The sequence below is a fragment of the Bos indicus genome, chromosome 10 (genome assembly GCF_029378745.1).
Source record: "Bos indicus isolate NIAB-ARS_2022 breed Sahiwal x Tharparkar chromosome 10, NIAB-ARS_B.indTharparkar_mat_pri_1.0, whole genome shotgun sequence".
NCBI lineage: Eukaryota > Metazoa > Chordata > Mammalia > Artiodactyla > Bovidae > Bos > Bos indicus.
This window is the reverse complement of record NC_091769.1, coordinates 27,157,425-27,173,063: the sequence shown is the minus strand read 5'-3', so window position 1 is coordinate 27,173,063 and position 15,639 is coordinate 27,157,425. Positions and strand designations below refer to the sequence as shown.

At 35.7% G+C, this 15,639-nt stretch overlaps 2 protein-coding genes across 2 annotated transcripts; both read right to left on the bottom strand.

Annotated features, from left to right (window-relative positions):
• Positions 1-4,839: 4,839 nt before the first annotated feature.
• On the bottom strand, positions 4,840-5,799 carry LOC109564292 (olfactory receptor 4K2-like). The gene has a single exon (XM_019967783.2). It carries the CDS (start codon positions 5,797-5,799, stop codon positions 4,840-4,842), a length of 960 nt encoding a protein of 319 aa, XP_019823342.2.
• An 8,680-nt stretch (positions 5,800-14,479) lies between these two features.
• On the bottom strand, positions 14,480-15,403 carry LOC109564502 (olfactory receptor 4N2). The gene has a single exon (XM_019967933.2). It carries the CDS (start codon positions 15,401-15,403, stop codon positions 14,480-14,482), a length of 924 nt encoding a protein of 307 aa, XP_019823492.2.
• Positions 15,404-15,639: the final 236 nt, after the last annotated feature.

The window sequence follows — 15,639 nt, the reverse complement described above, 5'->3', positions numbered from 1 at the left end:
ACTGGCACAAAGACAGAAATATAGATCGATGGAACAAAATAGAAATCCCAGAGACAAATCCACGCACATATGGACACCTTATCTTTGACAAAGGAGGCAAGAGTATACAATGGATTAAAGACAATCTCTTTAACAAGTGGTGCTGGGTAAACTGGTCAACCACTTGTAAAAGAGAAAGGCATTTTTAAAAGAAGAAATATAAAAGATTTTTTGATACTTCCAACTTGGTTTAAATCTTCATGAAAGAATATTTTGCTGGAATATCAGTGTTCCTCAGTGATTCAATAAATGCTATGCTGAGAGTAAGCCATTAAATTTCGTGGCAAAATTGGATTATGTCAAAGTGGGAGTTAGAGCCGGAAAAAGTTTATAGGCATAAAATGAAAAAGGTGTATTACACTCTAAAATCTTTATTAAAGATCCCAAACTGCTGGGGGTAATACACGTGAATGGAATGACTTGGTACAAGATAAAACAGAGAGATGAGCTCTCTAGTACTCAGCTGATCTGGAAACTCTGCTACAGCTTAGAATTCTGGTCCAATGCTATATGGCTTAAAATTTTGGTTTTTTGCTTTGTTTTATCTCATTTTTGAGACAATGCAGCAAGCTCTATTTTCTTGTGAAATTTCTCACTATCTAATTGACACTCCAATATTTTGATCACCTGATGCAAAGAACTGACTTGTTGGAAACAACCCTGATGCTGGGAAAGATTGAGGGCGAGAGAAGGGGTGATAGAAGATGAGATAGTTGGATGGCATCATTGACTCAATGGACATGAATTTGAACAAACTCCGGGAGATAGTGAAGAACATGGAAGCCTGGAGTGCTGCACTTCGTGGGGTCACAAAGAGTCAGACATGACTTAGCAACTGTAAAACAACAACAACAAATTGGATTAATTATTCTGATTTCTTTATAAACCTTTGAGGGAAGACAAAACATGGTGGGAATCCAAACATTTGTAACCTGCTAACTCTGCTTAAAGAACAACAAGAAAACTAAGTTAGAGAGGTTAATTAAATTATCCCAAACCTGAAGACTAGTAAGTGGTGTAGAGCTGAATTTAGGCTAGAAAATCTGGCTTTAATGATGATACTCACAATACCCACTCTAGGGGTTCCCTAGAACCCGTGTGTGTGTGTGTGTGTGTGTGTGCAATTATACTGAAATGTAGTTATCAAAATATGCTTTGAGGACACAGTTTGGGGTTTAACCAATTCCACAGGAATGGGATGTACCCCCAGAAATGCCTAAGTAGAGCTAGATATTCACTCTATAGCTTCAGGGATATCTTAATCATATGAAATGGCTAACTTTATCCCATAATTTTATGGTTCCAATTTTTGCAATTTTTTTTTCCAGTAGGCATGTATGGATGTGAGAGTTTGACTATAAAGAAAGCTGAGGGCCAAGAATTGATGCTTTTGAACTGTGGTGTTGGAGAAGACTCTTGAGATTCCCTTGGACTGCAAGGAGATCAAACCAGTGAATCCTAAAGGAAATCAGTCCTGAATATTCACTGAAAGGACTGATGTTGAAGCTGAAACTCCAGTACTTTGGCACCTGATGCAAAGAACTGATTCACTGGAAAAGACCCTGATGCTGAGCATTGAAAGCAGGAGGAGAAGGGGACAACAGAGGATGAGATGGTTGAATGGCATCACTAACTCGATGGACATGAGTTTGAGCAAGCTCTGGGAGTTAGTGATAGACAAGGAGACCTGGTGTGCTGCAGTCCATGGGGTTACAAAGAGTCAGAAATGACTGAGCAACTGAACTGAACTGAATTTTAACAATTTCCTTAACAGTACCATATCTTCACACAAACAGTTCTGTCTTTGTAAATCTATCATATTGCTACATGAACAATTCCCTTATACTCTCATAAATCTGGACAAACTCTTTCTATTGTTGAAACATTTAATAACATGCTATATATAAAATGAATAGATGATTGTCACCATTCATTCCCCAGTTAATATTTTAATATATCCAGGTATATATGACTATAAAACATTTCATTACTATTTTTTGGATAAAAGTCCAAGAGATAAACATATGAATAACATTGTATTGCTTTTTAATCATATATATTATTTTTAAAAACATTAAAAACACTCTATTTAAAAAGTCAGATCCACTCTATTTAAAAACAACAGCACACTGGCCTATTGAACATTGTGTATTTATTATTTTTTCCCTTGCATGCAATCTTGGACTATATTTCAACTTAAATAAGAAAGCCCCAAAATATAATACCTCTTTTGAAAAACATAGATGTAAAGGGACAACTTTATTTACAGAAATACATCAAAGATTAATAATTGGCACAAATCCAATATTTTAACATTAGTTAATATTAAGTTAATTGACACATCCTATTACAGTATTAAAACCATGGCTTTAAGTTCAAGTAGGCACAACTATTTATATTTCAGTAGCCCTGAAATTTTAATCATGTTTAAAACAACAGCAACAATAACAGTATAATCAGTTAGTATTCATAAACCCTTTTGAGTGCTAAGCACTGCTGGTTATATGTATATGTGTTTTGATTTTCACAACATCCCAAGTTGTTAAATATACCATAAAATGTCCAAATTTTATGATGAAGAAATTGAGTTTTAGAAACATCAAAAATACATGCTCAGAGTTGCACAAGAAATAAACTGGTGGACCTTAATTCAACCTACAACAGATGGAACCTATCTATGGCTAAGGATACGTCCCTCAAAGACAGAGAAACAGATCTTGTACTTTAATGAATCTCCAGCACCCAACAAGGGCCTTAAGCAGAGTAGATACTCAACAAATGATTATTGAATTGAAATGAAAGTTTTAGACCTGAGGTTTATATTTAAAAATAAAGATGATAGTTTTTGCTAAAGAATGTATATGAGGCAAAAGTATATTTCTATCTTAACCTTTTTTCATTTGTCTAACTGACTTTGAAGCAAGAAGGAAGAATTTATGATTTGGTTAAAATTAACAGTATTTCAAATTAAAAATGTGATTTCATACCTAGTCCAAATGCTACATTTGTCCCTAAACTGCACACTAATTAACTTCAGATATTAAATATTTGGCTTGGTTTGTGTTGAAGCATGTCAAAACATTGAAGTCTGAGATAAATGAAAGAAACTATTAAGCCACTTCTTTCTTTGCAAGGCAGGGGCTTGTGTTTTTCTCCTGGAACTTACAAACTGTCATAATCCATGATGACAGATTGTTTCCTGAACTCTTTTCATATACCTCAGTCAACTCAAGGAGATGCAACCTAACGGTATATTGTTATTCAGGGAAATCTCAAAGTATTAGGCAATTTTATCTAGTTTTTCCATGCCACCTCCTTTGAGCAGTGGAAAACTGGGAAGTGTTTTATTATTTTTCTGCTGTACATCTTAAGCCACAATATTACAGACATCCGAAAACTGAATATCAGGTTTTGTGTTTGACAAATAGTGGTTAGACCTATACAATTGTTCTTCAAATACATACTTATTAAAATTGAAGTACAGTTTAGATAGAAATCTACCTTGGTGAGAAGAAAAAAGGAAATGACATTTTTTAGAAACCATTCTGTCCATTTTCCACAAAATAGTTACAACGGGCAATTACATTTATTATCCTCATGTTAGAGATTAAAAAAGGAATAAAGAGGTAAAGTGACTCTCCCAGGATAGCGCAACTAGGAAATGACAGATCCAGGATCTAATTCTAAGTCTCATGTATTGTTTAGAGCAATGAGCTTTGCCCCTTAATGGTGATTCAGCCTGTAGCTTTATGGATTCTCTAGACTTTAGGTTCTTCAGCTGTGAGGGAAATTGATGGACCAGCTGATTTTCAAAGACTGTCTTGTAATTAAAAAAACCATATTCAACATAATATTTAATATAACAAATTAAGAAGAACTGTGCAATATATTTCTTAAATAATTACCATCTTTTCTTCCCACAGGCTATCTTATATTGTATACTCACGCTGAGACTAATAATAACTGGGGATAATTTACTTGGAAATGAAAAATTTATCATGAATTTAATAGTCTATAATTTTTCAAACATTTAGTCTGGGGTATTAATAAATTCATCAGATCTATGCTTAGCAAGCCAGGTTTTGAAAGCCAGTCATATTTAAGTAGTTTACTTTCCATGGTTTAAACTTTACAACTGATGTTTGATTAATTATTTGCTATATCAAGTGTGATAGTGATCTATATACTTATTAGGAAAAGGTATTATTAAATCTTGTATCCTCTGAACTGTTCTCTTTTGTTCAAAGTTGACTCAGAACTCAAAAAGTTGGATCCACTGAGTCAAGATTATTCAACAATATTCAAAACAGCTTCATAATATAAATTTTCCACAAAAAATATTCCAATGCCATGAAAAGACCTGTTATGCCCACCATTCTTAATTTAAGTTCTGCAAGTGGAAGACATCAGAATACCACAACACTTTGAAACTGAGTGAGAATGTTCTGGGTTAAAAGACAAAATAGCAATATTTTATCTCAGGCTTCTCTAAGAACCTTGATCTATGTTTATAAAATTCAGAAGTCTATGAATTCCTGAATTTATGTTCACGATTTTGATAATATGTGCATTTTTCCATAAAGCCAACCTATACATTTCAACAGATGTTCAAATGGATCCATAATTGCAAAGGACTTGCAAACGTTGCACTAACATTTAGGCATGATCCTTCACATCTCTCAATTTTAACTTCTGATTTTCATGAATTTAGACTAAATGACTTGAAAGATTCTAACTTTAATTTTCTATTGTTCTGAGACCAAAACTGATGATACTAAATCTCAGATAGGAGATCTCTGCTCATTGTACTGAATATATTGGAGTAGTTTTCCCAAGATTTAAATATTGGTTACTTAGTTTCTTCTTCACAGCTGTTTTCACTTCCTGGTTTCTCAGAGTATAGATAAGTGGATTCAGAAAAGGGGTAAAGATGGTGTAGAAAACAGAGATAACTTTGTCCACCAGGAAGTCTGTGAAAGGCCACACATAGATAAATATGCAGGGCCCAAAGAACATCAACACAACTATGAAATGTGCAGTGCAGGTAGAAAAAGCCTTAGTTGATCCAGTGGAGGAGTGGTCCTTGATAGTGACCAGAACAGTGATGTAGGAAGTCAGCAAAAACAGAAAACTTACAAGAGCAATCACACCACTGGTTGAAATCATGAAGATTCCAAGAACATATATGTCTATACATGCCAGCTGGATGACCAAAGGAAGGTCACAGAAGAAACTGTCCACAACATTGGGACCACAAAAGGGTAAATAGAGGGTAAAAGCTAACTGGCTCATTGTATGCAAGAAGCCCACTGTCCAAGAAGTTGCCACAAGCCCAACACATACTCTTTGGCTCATAATTGATGAATAATGGAGAGGTTTGCATATGGCAATGTACCTGTCAAAAGACATGGAGATGAGCAGCACAATTTCAGTCCCAGTGAAGAGGTGCAAAAAGAAGATCTGAGAAATGCATCCCTCGAAGGAGATGGTCTTGTGCTGAGCAAAGAAGTCCATGATCATCTTTGGAGTGGCAAAGGAAGACAGACACATGTCGATGAGAGACAGGTTGCTGAGCAGGAAGTACATGGGGGAGTGAAGGTGTGGGGTGGACAGTACCGTGAGCAAAATCAGACAATTGCCCAACATGGTCATTAAGTAGAAAACAGAAAACATCACAAAAAGGAAAATCTGGAGCTGAGGAGAATCAGTAAGTCCAAGAAACACAAATTCAGACACTCTGGAATGGTTGACTCCCTCCATTGATCTGCAAGCTCTGGTCTATGATGACAAAATGGTACACAATGACAGAGTTAGAAAATGCAATATTTCTACAATTACACATGAAGGAATTACAATATCAGTTAATAATTAACTAGAATATTGATTACCTAAAATCTAACTACCAACTATCTCAGTAAATATTTTTCTTTTTGGAACCTCTTAACAATCTGTGTCAGATGTCACTACAAATGGAAAACTTCATGATTTGATCACCATCAAGTACATGCTGGATTATACTCATCACATACTTATACAAAAATATTCTTTTCTGAATACTGGCTAAGGAGTTACATAATCCATAGTTACAGAGGAAGATTACAGTAAGTGATTGTGTTCTACTTAACAAGTAAGGTAAATAAAAATTTTAATGGGGATGAAACTCTCAAAGTTTTCTGTTAAACCAAAAAATGAAATTTATGTTTGATCCACTATTGTTAAAACACTGGATTTAAATAACAGTTTAATGTAGTGATTTCAGGAAGCCTAGTTCTTATTCTATGAGGATGATAAATGATTTTTCCTTTAAGAAAACTTCTGTTTTCTCAACTACAAAAAATTCCACTTTCTTTCTAATTTCATTCATACATTTTCAAATTGTTTTGCTAGGATTGATAAGTACTATTTTAACTATGAATATATAAATGATTAATTTCTTAATTATGTAAAATTACAGATGATCAAAACATATACCTATAACATATGAGTTATTCTCAAGTTTTTTATCTTATGATCTCATAGAAACATTTTTTTTAAATGAAGAGAAAATCCTTCCTCTATTTCTCCACATGTTACTCAAACAAAGCTAATTTTTTAGACTAGAAAAAGAAGAAGAAAAATTCTAGGCCAAATCCAGGAAATATATGGATACAAGATGAGTATCAAGGTTTTTGTAGTACCAGCGTGTAAGATCCTCAAAGCCAAACAACGCAAGCAAAGGAAAAAACCCACATTGATAATGGTATGTCAAAGTGACACCAGAGGCAACTGAAAGAAAAAAAAATTATTTAAAGACTTAGACTCATTTTTCAAAATTGAGTTTTTGATTTACAGCAGATTGCAAATTCTACAAATATCTCCTGTGACCTTCTGTTTTCCCATATTGGAAGAAACTCTGGCTTCATCCTCATTTACTTGCAAATATTCAAATTATCCTGTCAGTGTTGACAAATATTTTAGATTTGTCAGAGAACAATATTGCACAAATCTGAAAACTGAACTATGGGAAAGTCGTTAAGAGGGTTAAAGTGTTCTTAACCTGCTGTGTGACTTTGCTCATACCTTGGTAGCCTAAGATTTTACCTCTTTACCTATGAAAATTCAATTAGATAGTCTTTATAAAGCATTAAGCATATGTCCTGGGCAACATTCAATAATTGTCTAGTCTTCAAAATTTAATACTGCTCAGAAATAATCAGCTTGTTTTATTTCATGAATAGTAATAATAATAATTTCAGTAAAAATATTATCCTGGTATCAATTCAGTGATTTAGAAAAGATATTGGCTTCCAAAATCATTTCATCTTTTTGAGGTTAAATTACTTCTTATAAAAATTATCTAGGTATCTTGATATATTAAAGACTAAATTTCTCACCCTCAGATATTTGAATATTTCTTCTATTTCCCTGATTTAATGATGTAATTAGTCATAAGAACACAAAAATTATTACACTTAATTTATATTTATATCATATATAATGAATATGCTATATATTCATTGCCTGGGAAATGCCACGGACAGAGGAGCCTGATGGGCTATAGTCTATGGGGTTGCAAAGAGTGGGACATGACTGAAGCGACTAATACACACACACATACACATTGTAAGTAAATAAACAGTTGTCAGTTTTTTTCCTCCTTTCATGTTCAGAAGGAACTCTAGAGGCCTCTCTAATACCTGATTGATTGAATCACCCATCTTTATGTCTTCATATATATGTGTTTGTGTGTGTGTGTGTCTTTTAATCTACCAGCTGTGCATCAGAAACCAAAAATATCATATCCTTCAAGACTCACAAACCTACTGATCACCATAGTCCTTAGTAAGCATGAGAAGCCTAGAAGTGTGTATATATATTTTCCCCAGTCTTGCTACAAAAGCCACTAAAAGTCAGAGCCATCTAGGAAGATCACAGATTAGGCACTGCAATTTGCTTGCAGTGGGAGTTATTAATATGTTGAGCTGATTTTTCCCAGTGTTGCAAGAAAAGCTGTGAAGTGTATCTTTGCTATTTAGTGTGGGCCTACATTCATGATGAAGCAGTTTTCATTAGAGAAAAAGCACAACTGGGACTGGTCTTTAGAAGACCTTTGAGCAATCATTTAAGGAGCAAATCATTGCTCCTTTAATTACAGAAATATTCTCATCTTTATGCCCCAGTGTTCAATATCCCAATGTTGGAAAATCTCTCTTTTGAACTAAGGCACTCTGTCACCTGCACACTCTTGCTTACTTGAAGAATCATATAAAGAAAGAATCCTGCATTAAAGTTTCTGATGGGACATTGAAAATTAGTGCAGGCTAATATTATAATGATAGCTGCTACTCAGGTGGATAAAATCTGGGGAAGGAGAAGTTGGAAAGCTCAAAGTAACTGGAAGAAGTGAAGGCAGGTACCTTGCAATAGCCTAGAAGAATGGTGCAAAAGTTAAATTAAACATAACAAACAAATAAACAAACAAACAAATAAACATAAAGCATTCAGCAGAATGCCTGGCACAGAGAAAATGATGAATAAAATGTGGTAAGAATAGCAGAGGTGATTATAATTATTAACATAATTTTTTGAAATGTTTATGACACGGAATTCAGGATGATACTAGATGTGGAATCTCAACCCTAAACTATAACTGAGGGTCTGGCTATATTTACTTGAAGGTCAATCATTCATCTGTGGTTTGCTCTCCAAACACAATCTTCTTTCCAAATTTCTTCAGTGATTTGAACTGTTCACAATTACCATAGCTAGCCTACATTCCTCATAAGACAAGCAATAGAGCTCAAGAGAATCTTCCCTAGCTGACCACATTCTTTGCATTCTTTGAAATACAAAAAAAAAAGAAGAAGAAGAAACTTTATTTTTAAGATTTTTTTCTATTTCTGTTTTGTAAAAAGAAATAAAGAAAATGACTTTAAAAAAAAAAAAAAAGGCCAACCAACATAACAGTTGCAAAGATTCAGTAAATCCCAAATGTTTGCCCTGGTTTGAAACAAAAGAAAAGTGTATATAATTATTACTGGTGTTATCCTGGAAAAGATAAGAGGATTAACAGAAAAAAAATAATAGAAATAAAAGTTAGTTTAGGGCTTCCCAGATGGCACTAGTGGTGAAGAACCCATCTGCCGGTGCAGGAGATGTAAGAGATAAGGGTCCGAACCCTGGATCTGGAAGATCCCCTGGAGAAAGGATATGGCAACCCACTCCAGTATTCTTGCCTGGAGAATCTGATCGACAGAGAAGCCTGGCAGGCTATAGTTCATGGGGTCGCAAAGAGTCAGACATGACTGAAGAGTCTTACCATGCATGCCGAAAGAGCACTGGAGTTTGGGGGCATAATGAAAGTTTTCTGTATCTTGGTTGTTTTGGTGATTACATGAATCTATACCTGTTAAAACTCATAGAACTGCATACCAAAAGGAACAAAACCCAATTTTATTTTAAATCATTTGTAAAGTAGAATTTTGAAAAGCAAAACCAAATAATTCTGTACAGTGACTAGTTACAAAATAAAACCAATATCTTTCTTATAAAACAATTACTTGTTAAAGTATGTCATTAAAAAAGTCTATTTAGATGAGCAATAGGATATATAAGGTAAATAGGAATAATATTAATCAGAAATTCATCTCTATTGCAAGAGCTTGTGTTATTGGAAGGAGAAACTCAATACTCTTTAGTACATAAATTTCAATAAACTCTAAGTTTCTTTGACTTAAAATATTTTTCAGAATTTTTCTAGAGGTAAATCATGTGAAAGTAGTGAGGAAGTATAAATAGTATTTCTAATATGCAAAGTACTATAAAATGATGGTATTTAAATAACATAGAAAAAGCATGGAGTACAACAAATTGATGTAAAGGATCTGAGAGTATAAAAAAATAGAGACCTGAAGATATATAAGAATTTATAACATTATAATCTTTACAGTATTATAACCTTTCTTGAAAAAAGGGACTTTATATTTTACCTCAATTTTTAGAAAACATTTTAAGGAAAAAATGCATTTAATTAATAGACATTGATGGCAATAGTACACATTGAAAGCTATAATAAATATGATACTTTTGTTTTTTCCAAATAGTAAATCTGTAAAAGAAACTGAGTCCTACTCTTAAAAACAGCAAAGAAATAATTCCATATTTTGTTGGTAGAAAATTAAATCAAAAGAATTTAACTATATATCCAAATTTATACCTTGTGACCTAGTAAATTATAAATATAAAAATAAAAATTCTAAATATAAAAATGTGGAAGATTATTTAAATAAGTAATAACAAATGGTAATTGAATAATTCAGTCATTTGAGTATTGTGATCTATATTTACTTATTTAAAACATGCCTATAATATTAAGAGAAAAGGACAAATTATAAACTATATGTGTAATATGACCCAATTTTTATAAAAATAATAATGTGTTTATACATGTAAAACTGACAAAATTTTAATATTAGATGTTTCTGCATAATGGAGTTACATGAATTTTCATATTAGTCTTTAATTTATTAATTTGATATTTACAAGCACCTTCTTTGTGCTAGTCAGTAGTCAAAACAAACCAATTTTTGCTTTGATGGATGTTACATACCATAATGGAAAAAGACAGACAATAAAATAAGGAAGTGCAACATATGTCCTGTTAAAAGGTAATACGTGCTATGAACAAAAGCAATGCAGGAAAGATGGGCAGGGACTGTTCTGGGAGTGGGTGCTCAGGGAAGGTGTCACACAAAAGGTGGCCTTTTGAGGACAAGTCAAATATGAGGAAATTATATAGTAAGGCTTGGCAGTATCTTGGAAAATTACCTTCCAGACAGAGGAAACATCAAGTCGAAGTTACTGGGATGGGATTGGGAAGGGTGGGCTGACATAGCTCAGGATCAGGAGGCCAGGACAACTGAACAGAAGGATTCAGATGGGATGCATTAGAATAAGGGGTCAGAGAGTAAAAAGGAGTAGGAGTTGGGGTTTATGGATAGGGTCCTATGGACATTTATAGATCACAAGAAAAGACTTAGCTCTTTAACAGCGAAGTCATCGAGGGTTTTGAGAAGACAGAGATGATGTGACTATATTTTAACCAGATCATTCTGGACACTCTGCTGACAATAAAATAAACTGGGACAAAAACAGAAGACCAACAAAGAGGCTACAGCTATCATATAGGCAAGAGATGATGGTGGTTCGAGTGTAGGTGGTAGATTTGAGGGAGACATGATGTCATCTGGCAGTTTCATGATGACAGCGCTAATCCAAGTTTGTTAATGGATTGGATGTGGAATATGAGAGAAAATATTTCTAAAATATTACAAGTCTTAGATTTGGGGCCAGAGACTGGAAAAATGGAATTACAGTGAATTCCATTGGGTTGTGGGGTGGAGAGAGGAGTGCGGTGAACAGCAGGAGTCAGTCTGGGATGTCATGCATGAGGTGAAACAGGATTTGAAAGCAGAGCTGTGGCAGGGGCATAGGCTTCTGGGGAGAGGAGCCTAGCATTCATGAGAAAGATAAGTACAAAGATTATCGATAGATAGATGGGATTTAAAGCCAGGAAAGCTGGGTACCTAAGAAGCTCTCAAAGAAGAATGAAGGAACAGCTGGTGATGTTTGGGGGAGGCAAGAAAAATGGGTGGCCTGGGAAGGCAGTGATCCACTGTGTTAGGTGATATTCGGAAGTCAAACACAATGAGACCTGACTAACAATCATTGCTATCACTGGTGATCATGGCAAAAGTTATTTTATTGGCATGACTGGGTGAGTTGAAAAGGAAAAACATTGAAAGCAGAGAATATGAACAAGCCAGCCTGAGAAGATTAAAACTACATAGTCTATGGTTCCAACTGAGTGGCATTCTGTACTCAGCAAAACTATGGAGATTGTAAAAAGGTTGGTGGTTGTCAGGGGCTTGACGGGAGAAGGAAGAGAGGCAGGGACGAATAGGTGGAACACGGGATTTTTAAGGCAGCAAAACTACTCTGTATGATCCTGTAAATGATGAATAGATGAAATGTATTTGTCAGAATTCATAGAACTGCAGAGAAAATGCAAACTCTAATATAAACAATGGATTTTATTTTTAAATAATGTATCAGTATTGGTTCATCAGTTGTTGCAGATGTACCACAGTAATGCAAGATATTAATGGGGAAAAGTATGTATATATGATGTGGAGCAGGTGATATATAGAAACTCTGTATTTTCTGCTCAACTTTACTATAAATATAAAGCTGCTCTTTAAAAGTCTATAAATATTTCTAAACCACTCTCGAGCTTGGCTCTAAAGGGGAAGAAAAAATGAGATAAGATGTGGAAGGAGAAAGCTGACAAAAAGATTTTATTTAAGATTAAAGAAACATATGCCAAGGGGATGCAATAGGGAGGAAAAAGTTAATGGTTCATAAGAGAGAAAGGAGTAATGGTCCTTTGTAGGAAAGAGGGAATGGAATCTGATGCACAGATGAAGGAATCAACTTTTGTAGGAAAAGCATCAGTCAGCCAGTCTCAAGAGAGATACAGGTATGTGAGTAGATATAAAGGTAGCTGTGCTGTGTTTAATCTGAGTATTTAATCGCTGTGTTAATGTGTTAATGTGCTGTGTTTAACACCGAGTGTTTAATCGCTCAGTGTTGTGTGATTCTTTGTGACTCCATGGACTGTAGCCCGCCAAGCTCCTCTGTCCATGGGGATTCCCCAGGGAAGAATACTGTAGGAGGGCTTTGCCATGCCCTACTCCAGGGGATCTTCCCAACCCAGGAATTGAACCCAGGTCTCCCGCATTGCAGGCAGATTCTTTACCAGCTGAGCCACAAGAGAAGCCCAAGAATACTGGAGTGGTAGCCTATCCCTTCTCCAGGGGATCTTCCCAACCCAGGAATGGAACTGGGGTCTCCTGCATTGCAGGTGGATTCTTTACCAACTGAGCTATCAGGGAAGCCCTGATAGAGACTAGGATTGAGAAGGAGATATTTCAGAAAAGAAAATGCCCTTTTCCATAATGTGCATATTTTACTACGTGTGTGATTTGTATTTATTTTAAATCATATTTATATTTATATTAAATCATAAACATTTTAATTTTGATTATTTTAAATAAAATATAAAAATTAATCCCATGCATTTTGGTTCCAGGTTTGTTTTGGATGCTACCCATTCAGTTGGTTAAGCCATTGTCAGAGAGGCAGTACCAAGAGAGGCTTCTGTTTTCTAGGGGAGATCTGATAAGTTCACAGTGGCTGTGGATCATCATCTTGACCCCGGTCCTAGGCTAACATGGTGGTATTTTCAGACAACAGATGACAAAGGTTGTAGCAAGAACAGCTCTCTTTGTAGTCCAGGTCTCCTGTGCTGTTCTGGGAGTCATCTCTGGATATCCAGCCTATAATCTGTTCTTCCAAGCTTTGAAACTGTTTTGTAAGCATGTAATTCTCTATATTAAATCATTTTTAAGTAATTAGAATGCAAAAGACTCCTGATTGATACACCAAAGAACCATCAGGGTCACACTCAGTGTGAAGTCAATTATGGATGAAATCAATAACAGTTAGGAGTCATAAATATCTGATAGGACTAATTATGAAGTCATGGCAAAAAAGTGAAATGTTTCCATGACTTTTTTCATATGAAAATGACTTGCTTATTTGCCTTCCTCTATGTGATTATTGAAGAAAAATTTAGTTTAATTCCTTTTGAAGATGTAAGCATAACATTTCCCTTTTAATAATATTTTCAACTCTTTGATATCTTCAGAATCATGAGTTTACAGCCCTGAATCACTTTTGAACCATATGAGAGAAATTACTCTGTTGTTTATAATGGATTCTTATTATAATTATTATAAAATGAAGCTCTTTATATTCACTTCATAGACCCTATCTATGTGCTGGACATTGTCAGTATCTCCAACATGAATGCTAACCGTTTATACAGTCGCTTATTATATCCCAGTCAATTTGACCTTTGCTGTGATCATCAAATATACCAAGTTCATTACTATCTTCAGATTTTTGCCATACCTGTTTCATCTGCCTGGAAGGCTCTCCCTGCCCGTGTTTGCACAGTTAGCATATTCAGTTTATCCAGATATCAACCAAAACATCACCTTCTTTAAAGGACCTACTTCAAGACTAAAAGTAAATTCACTACCCCCATCTCACACTTGCTATTGAATATTTTGCTTTTGTTTTTAGTACCCTCAGGGATATATATCTTCTTGAAACTATACTGTTTATTTTCTATGTTATTGGCTGTCTATTCCTACCAGACTGTAACTTCAGAGGACAGTGACTTTACCTGCCTCAGTAGTAGCTCTTTCTCCCAGGGCCTAGTACAGTCTAGACAAATGGGAGATGATCAATAAAAGCAGTGTTTTGAAAATGAATACCTTCATTTCACATGAAATTCTCCAGTCATTATTTTCATATTCATTTTTTCCACTTTTTATCAGGCTAAGTGCTGACTAAACAGCCTTTTCACAGACGCTTTTACTTCCTGGTTGCGAAGAGTATAAATCACAGGGTTTAACAGGGGAAAGATCACTGTGTGGAAGAGAGAAACCACCTTGTCTGCTGATAAGGCTCTGAAGGGGCGGGTGTAGATAAAGATGCCAGGCCCGAACATGAGAAATATAACGATGATGTGGGTGGTGCATGTGGACACAGCCTTGCTCTTCCCCTCAGAGGAGGAACCATGTACACGGCAGAGGATGACTGCATAGGAGGCCAGAAGGCCCAGGAAGCACAGGAGGGTCATCAGACCACTGTTGAAGACCATCAGCAGCTCCACCACAAAGGTGTCAGTGCAGGCCAGCTTGATGACCTGCGGCACATCACAGAAGAAGTTGTCCAGTCGGTTTGGACCACAGAAGGGCAAGCGGAGGATGAGGGCCACTTGGATAATGGAATGAACAAAGCCGCCGAGCCACAGAGCCAACAGCAAGGCATAGCAGGCTCTAGGGTTCATGACAGTCGAATAGCGTAAAGGACGACAGATGGCAATGTAGCGGTCAAAGGCCATCACGACAAGAAGTAATCCCTCCCCTCCTCCAAGAAAGTGCAAGAAGAAGAGCTGAGTGATGCAGCCTGTATAGGAGATCACCTTCTTCTCAGAGAGGAAGTCCACCAGCATCCTGGGAGCCACAATGAAGGAGTAGGATGCATCCAGGAAGGCCAGGTTGCCCAGGAAGAAGTAGAGGGGGGCCGTGAGACTGGGGTCTGACCTGATGGTGAGGATGATGAGGAAATTTCCAGGGAGGATGATAAGGTAGAAAATTAAGACTAGGGCAAACACCAGGAGCTGAATATTTTGAGATTGAGTCAGACCACCAAGGATGAATTCTGTCACCTCCGTACTGTTCTCATTCTCCATCCTCTCTGCCTGCAGTACATAACGAAGCAGAGTTTATTGTTATTATAATTTCTCACATCTAGACCCACGTTGTTGTCTTCCTACAAATATCTGACATATTCACCACTTCAGTTATAAACAATGTTTCAACCCTTTCAATAACCTGGGAAAACACTGAACGTTTCCCTCCTCTAGATTTAAAACAAACAAATCACCTTTCTCAACTCTACAGTCTTATCCCCATTCAGCCATGTGCT

What these genes read in the sequence shown, in the direction of transcription:
- LOC109564292 (XM_019967783.2), bottom strand. Translation starts at nt 5,799, where the DNA reads ATGGAGGGAGTCAACCATTCCAGAGTGTCTGAATTTGTGTTTCTTGGA.
- LOC109564502 (XM_019967933.2), bottom strand. Translation starts at nt 15,403, where the DNA reads ATGGAGAATGAGAACAGTACGGAGGTGACAGAATTCATCCTTGGTGGT.